Raw genomic sequence first — 7,034 nt, forward strand, 5'->3', positions numbered from 1 at the left:
CCATAGGATATTCAATGCTGTAGGTGTGAAAGCAGACAAATAATTAATTGCAAAACAAACTTGCCTCTCCAGGGAAAATCACAGAATGGGCACCCCATTGTATTTGAAGTAAGATTAAAATTTTGGTATTATTATTACTCATTATTATGTCTGATTGGGGAAACCAAAATTAAAAATTTGCTTGTTTTAGGATGATCTTTTCAAATCTAGTATTTTGCAATCCATTGAATATTTCAGTTACTTCATGAATAATTCATGAATATTTCTCCTGGTACTAAATATTTCTTTCTGCATATAACCTGAACTTTTACAAGTAATTATTTGGCATATTTTAAAAATCTTTTCTTTACCATTAGTATAAGCATCTGGCTCAAATGAACAAATAAGGATTCTTTCATCCTTGACACAAATGTGTAGTATCAGTAAGCTAGAAAGTTAGGTATTAGAAATCTGAAAACTACAGTTGGCTTTCCCTCATGTCTTGAATGAACACATTCAATGGATTAAAAAGCAAACTGGATCCATGGACCTTAATATTTAATTAGTAACAGATGAATGTAATAAGTACTTTGCAGAGAAATCACAACAAAGTTATTTTAATCTTCTAATATTGGACCTAGTTCAGTGAATAGAGGATAGACTGCAGTCTCATATACATGTAACACTAAGCAAAAAATCTAGTTACTATGTTGCACCATGATATGGTTAATGTAGGAAGATATTGTGTGGATCCCAATACTACAATCTATAATCCATCATTTATGGTTAAATGTGTTATGTAAACTTTGCCAGTTACAATTTATTCAAGTTACTATAGATGATATGTAATATTTTAACACAATAATGTACATGTGCTATATACTGTATAGCTCTCTATGGTATTTTGTGATGTGTGAACCCATGTATTATAGCTTAGAATTATGTGTAAAGCAGGCACTGTGGTTTGTTCAATGAACCATAGTTAACATTTGGTTTAACAAAATGTGTAAACCAGGTTATATGGGTATCCTTTTAGACCGGGGTCCCCAACCTCCAGTCTGTGGACCGGTACTGGGCCGTGGCATGCCAGCAACTGGTCCGCACAAACAAGCAAAACCCCATCTGCAAGATGCAGGCAGCACACAAACCCACACATTCTTTTCTCCATGGAACCAGTCCCTGGTACCCAAAAGGTTGGGGACCTGTTTTAGACTATTAAGCCAGACTATATGTAAATGCATATATTTACTCTGTTTCCCTTACTACATTCCTTTTAATTCCTTCAAACTGATCTGGTACTGAGAATAAGCACTACAACATAATATTTATTACTTCTTATATTGTATAAAAGTATTCTAGTAGAGTTAACCCTTTAAAGAAATTTGACAATTAGTTTCTACTGTGTAATCTTTTATCCGCAATTAAATTCTAATCATACAAGATTCCACAGCCCTAGATAAATATTTAGAAGATTAAAATGTGAAGGCATGTAATTACTGACTTATGGAGATAACAAAAAAAACGCGTTAAGTTTTTCTATAAAAATTAAATGGTTTAAGAACTAAGAAAAAAATTGTCAGTCTAAGTAGAAAACAAGAAGGTAAGTAAAGCATGGTTTTATGAACTATTGTATACAATACACAACATGTACAAAACACAATGGATGAAGCCAATACAAAAACAAACAATACTATTTCTTAGTACCATATATATCCAGTTACTATATCAAAGGCTTTTGCTTCATCAAGGTATTCTTAAACGGTTTAAGAATGAAAAATTTGGGAAAATCTCTGATGCTACAATATATTCCAGTCAATCTGCTCCTTACAGGGGACAAAATACTTTCTTAATTTCCCATATATACTATTTAGCACATGGCAATAGATGTACAAATCTCTATCTCCTGCTTTCTTTGACAATCTTCCAGAAATGAACATTTTTCACTTGGGTTTTTCACTAAGACTCCCACTAACATAATGAGAACGAGTGGACTTCTGTGTGTATCTTACATTTTGCATGGCATCCTGATACTGCGACAATGATGACAGCTGAGACTCAGAATGGTATGGGGTTAACCCTTTCCTAAGGGTCCTCAGTTCCCCAGTGCTTGATTGCTGAAAAAAGAGAGACAAAGATAAAGCAGGACATCTGTTTAGTCCCAAGTAAAACATGAAACCTAATTCCATTATATTTTCTTCTTTAGCTCTTACTCTATCACAGTGGTTCTCAACCTGTGGGTCGGGACCCCATTTGGGGTCAATCGACCATTTCATGGGGGTCGCCAAGTAAGGCTGTCCACCATTTTTTTTGTCCGCCATTTTTTCCCCTTTTCCGGCGGGTGCCTTACCTCCCTTGGGCTGGGCCAGCTGGTGGTCGGCCTGCTCCGCCTCTGCCGCTTGCCAGCTACGCCTCGCCGGCGCAGGGGGCGGAACCACGCATGCATGGCGCTCCCGGGCAGGGAAAGTCCTCGACTTACGACTGGTTGGGTAGTCCCCTACTTACGACCGGTTTAGTCCTCGACTTACGACCGGTTTAGTCCTCGACTTACGACCGGTTTAGTCCTCGACTTACGACCAGTTTAGTCCTCGACTTACGACCAGTTGGGGTCACGGCATTAAAAAGGTTGAGAACCACTGCTGTATCATCTAATACATCTTGTTCAAGGCACATTTATCTTTGGACTTTATGTGGGGCTGGACTCTATTAGTTGGAAGACATCAGCTATATAATTGGAAGGGACACAATATTCCATTATTCCATCTTTCTCTGTAGTCTTCAATATCAAACATCTCTCAAAGTTTAAAGAAGGAAATTTTTTCAGCAATCAGAAGGACTGCACATTGGAGAAAGAATTATGATAGCCTGTTGGCAACAACTTTCTGCTGGTGGTAGTGAGAATAGGTAGTGAGAATAACTAAATTCCACACAATTAGAAAAATTATATTTAAATCAAGAATTTTGGGAGAACAACCTATTTTAATGACTACAAGTAAAGTATTTTCTAAAACTTAGGAAATAGTTTTCCAATTGTTAAATTTTTGTGCCTTGGTGTTATTCTGTTGATCTTCCATGTAAAATAATATTTTTGGAGGTAATTTAAGATAAAACATATAATGATATACAGGCTATATTTTTTTCATGTCTGTTGTGCTTTAAGGGTGGTTTGAAAATTCTGAAAACATAAAATTAGCAACATATCTTTAGCAATTTCTGTTACTTTGTTTAGCAAATTAATAATGATAAACAGGTAGGCAATTTAGAAATAAATTTTGGAATGCACCTATTATCTATTCCAAGTCTATTACTTTTTCCCAATCAATAGCAATTGCATCTAAACATAGACTTAACAATAACTGAATCTCACATAAAATCACTGATAACACGGTCAATTATTCAAATGTGGAAATCACAAACATACACATAAACACACAGCCATTAAACAAACCTGTGACATATCAAACAATAGTTTTCACTGCAATGTTATAGACCATGACTTATACCACAACAACAACAACAACAACAACAACAACAACAACAACAACAACAATAATAATAATAATAATAATAATAATAATAATAATAATAATAATAATAATGTTGGAAGGGACCTTGGAGGTCCTTTAGTCCAACCCCCTGCTCAGGCAGGAAACCCTATACATTTCAGACGAATGGCTATCTAGTCTCTTCTTAAAAACTTCCAGTATTGGAGCATTCACCGTTTCTGGAGGCAGGTTGTTTCACTGGTTAATTGTTCTGTCAAGAAGTTTCTCCTTAGTTCTAGGTTGCTTCTCTCCTTGATTAGTTTCCATCCATAGCTTCTTGTCCAGCCTTCAGGCACTTTGGAGAATAGCTTGACTCCCTCTTCTTTGTGGCAATCCTTGAGATATTGGAATACTGCTATCATGTCACCCCTAGTCCTTCTTTTCATTAAACTAGACATACCCAATTCCAGCAACCGTTTTTTATATGTTTTAGCCTCCAGTCCCCTAATCATCTTTGTTGCTCTTCTCTGTAGTCTTTCTAGAGTCTCAATATCTTTTTTACATCATGGTAACCAAAACTGGATGCAGTATTCCAAGTGTGGCCTTACCAAGGCATTGTAAAGTGGTATTAATACTTCACGTGATCTTGATTCTAACCCTCTGTTAATATATTGCAAAACAGATTTGGGTATACTTTGCTTAATACTTTGACACTGTTTATGTCATGTATAGTGCAGTACAGTACTTCTGCCTATTCATTCCAAACAGGAAAGGGATAAACTTTGGATGGTAGTGTTGGGAACACATTTGTCATTTTAAGACTGTGGTGAAATACTCAAAAAGTAACTGCTCTGGGAGATGTCTGTTTAAAAAAATGGCAAGTAAAAGAATATGGCCAATCACAACCTATCAGGATGTTATTAACCATTCCACAGTGATCTTTATTATACTAGAAGCTAGTACTTGCTTTTCAACACACCAGCTCCCAGATGTATCAGGAGGCTGTAGACACTAAGATAGGCGTTTGCTAACATATGTGTGTTCATGACCATCACATTATTTTTGGCAGATAATGCTTCTTGTTTTTTCATCTAAGGACGATTTCCATTTCTCTAGTACAATAACCATAAATAACAGAATAACAGAGTTGGAAGGGACCTTGGAGGTCTTCTAGTCTAACCCCCTGCCCAAGCAGGACTCCCTACTATTTCAGACAAGTGGCTGTCCAATCACTTTTTAAAAGCCTCCAGTAATGTGAGCACCCACAACTTCTGAAGGCAAGCCATTCTACTGGTTTATTGTTCTAACTGTCAGGAAATTTCTCCTTAGTTCTAGGTTGCTTCTCTCCTTGATTAGTTTCCATCCATTGCTTCTTGCCCTGCCTTCAGGTGCTTTGGAGAAGATGTTGACTCTCCTCTTCTTTGTGGCAGTACCTTAGATATCGCTATCATCACTTTATGAATTTCATTATTGTATCATATCACTTGCTAATGTTACTTATTGTCATAACTATATTATTCACTTAAATAATGCAATTGTTTAATTAATTAAATGTGCTGGCTTCTTTCCTTTATATAACTCCTTTTATATTCACCATGTGCTATCAAGTTGGTGTCAACCCTTAATAACCACTACATTTTATATTAATACAACACAGAAAATAAATACCGTACAATTACTTGTATAATCCCATAAGTATATTACTACCTTCCCTAACCAGTAGGTATTTTTATAATGTCAATTAAGCACATTGTTTAATTTCAGTAAAACTATATCTCTGTGGTATATTTCAATATTACTATATATGACATTTGTTATTATTTATTTGCAATATTGCTATTAAGTCATTAATATTGCATCATATAACAAAACCTGCATAATAATGCTATATCAGCAAGAATGCATTCAATGTCAACCAACTTAGGCTCACATACAACAGCCTTACTACTTCATTACATAAGAAAAATTAAAGTCACTGCCTTGGAGAGTTTTAGGGGGAGGGGGAAGGCTGGATTTTTTCAGGCCATTGAAGTCTCCTGAGTATTAGCATACAGATCAGTAAGAAGCCAAGACCATGTAAAAGAAATCTGGTGGGTGATCCTTAATAGCTTGAAAAGCTATTAATCTTCTTCATGAACAGAAGTTCCTCTATCTCAGCACTGAAATAAGCAGCAATTTGGACTCATCTTGAAACTGTCACTCAAGGAATGTTTCATGTAGTTGCATTATATAAAGCCCTATGTTGAGCATCAGTGTAGAGCTAGTAGCCATTTTAACTATGACTCATCTATATTGGTAAAAATAAAGGAATACTATTGAAAGAGATGCTGTATTTTTCTCAGAACAAAGTTAATTAAATTCTTGTGTATCACTCAATGGTTAAAAACAGCTGTTATAAAGTATAATGATTGATTAAAGCATAAACAGGTTGAACAGTTACAAAGTTGCAAAGTCTGCCAAATAGGACACAGCTGGCTAGTTTAATTCTGCTAAGCTTACTAAGAAATTACTTCTACTTTCCTCCTTATGGTCAGAAGAGCTTCCAAAGGCTGAAATGGCTTGTTGAACATCATAAGGTAGAACTGCTCAAGCACCATTGTCAAAAAATATGGAGAGAATGTCCATTTAATGCAGGGATGTCAAACTGCCGGCCTGCGGGCCGGATGCATCATAACAAAAACGCACCCACCCCATTGCCGGCAATGGCAAAAAAGTCACGATACGTCGCAACATGTCATGTGACATTGTGAGTTTGACACCCCTGATTTAGAGTAAACAATACTCAGATAAACTTTATATTTATTTGTTTAAATTTATATGTTGTAAATTGTATCTTGTTGCACCGATACAAAAACTTTCAGAAGTGCATCTTGTTCCTAACAAATCTCATCCCTTGATTATAACACAGAACTCTAATACTAAACAGCTTGACTGTTTTTGATTATTTCAGAAATTGCAAATATACAGTAGTTTGGAACAAGCTAAAACAAGCATTTGCAGACACATGTCACATCCCTGATATTGCCACTGTGCATATTTTGTGAACAATGTGTTCCAGTTTTCACTCAAACTTAGTAAGATATTACAGAAGCCATAAGAGGAATAAATCATTTTAATTACCTTTGGGAAACCTTACATACTTCTGAAATGCTTTTAAATTCTTACTCATTAAAGCAAGCTTTGTAATCTAGTTTTAAAAAATTGCTAGGGAATAGGAAATCCCAAGCATCCATTAAAAGACAAGAACTAATAACACATCAATGGAAGACAATATAATTCTATTTAAACCTGTACTTTAAAGTCACTCAGTTGGCTTGGTTGGTATGTTCATACACAAAGAAGTGATCCAGTATTGTTATCTTTCCTATTTTTGATTAGCAGAGAGATTATGCTAGACTTTAATCTTGCAAATAATTATTTAAAGGTGGGAGAGGATGTCATCTATGTTGCTGCTGCTGCCCATCTCTTACAACATTAAATACCATTATTTCGGAAGTAAAAATCCAAGAATACAGCTTGGAATTAGCATTTAGAAATCTAATATCAACATATGCTCTGTAAAAGAGCAGGAAA

The 7,034-nt window shown here is 35.5% G+C and overlaps 1 protein-coding gene across 1 annotated transcript in view; it reads right to left on the reverse strand.

Moving 5' to 3' along the window:
- Positions 1-7,034, reverse strand: part of LOC107291258 (coiled-coil domain-containing protein 85C-like) — a 44,817-nt gene that overhangs the window by 18,978 nt on the left and 18,805 nt on the right. The window contains exon 3 of the mRNA XM_015820247.1: positions 1,989-2,093. Within this exon, the coding sequence (XP_015675733.1) occupies positions 1,989-2,093 (105 nt within the window). The remainder of the gene's footprint in view (positions 1-1,988; positions 2,094-7,034) is intronic.

The sequence above is a fragment of the Protobothrops mucrosquamatus genome, unplaced genomic scaffold (assembly GCF_001527695.2).
Source record: "Protobothrops mucrosquamatus isolate PMUCROS unplaced genomic scaffold, P.Mucros_1.0 scaffold_154, whole genome shotgun sequence".
NCBI classification, from domain to species: Eukaryota; Metazoa; Chordata; class Lepidosauria; order Squamata; family Viperidae; genus Protobothrops; species Protobothrops mucrosquamatus.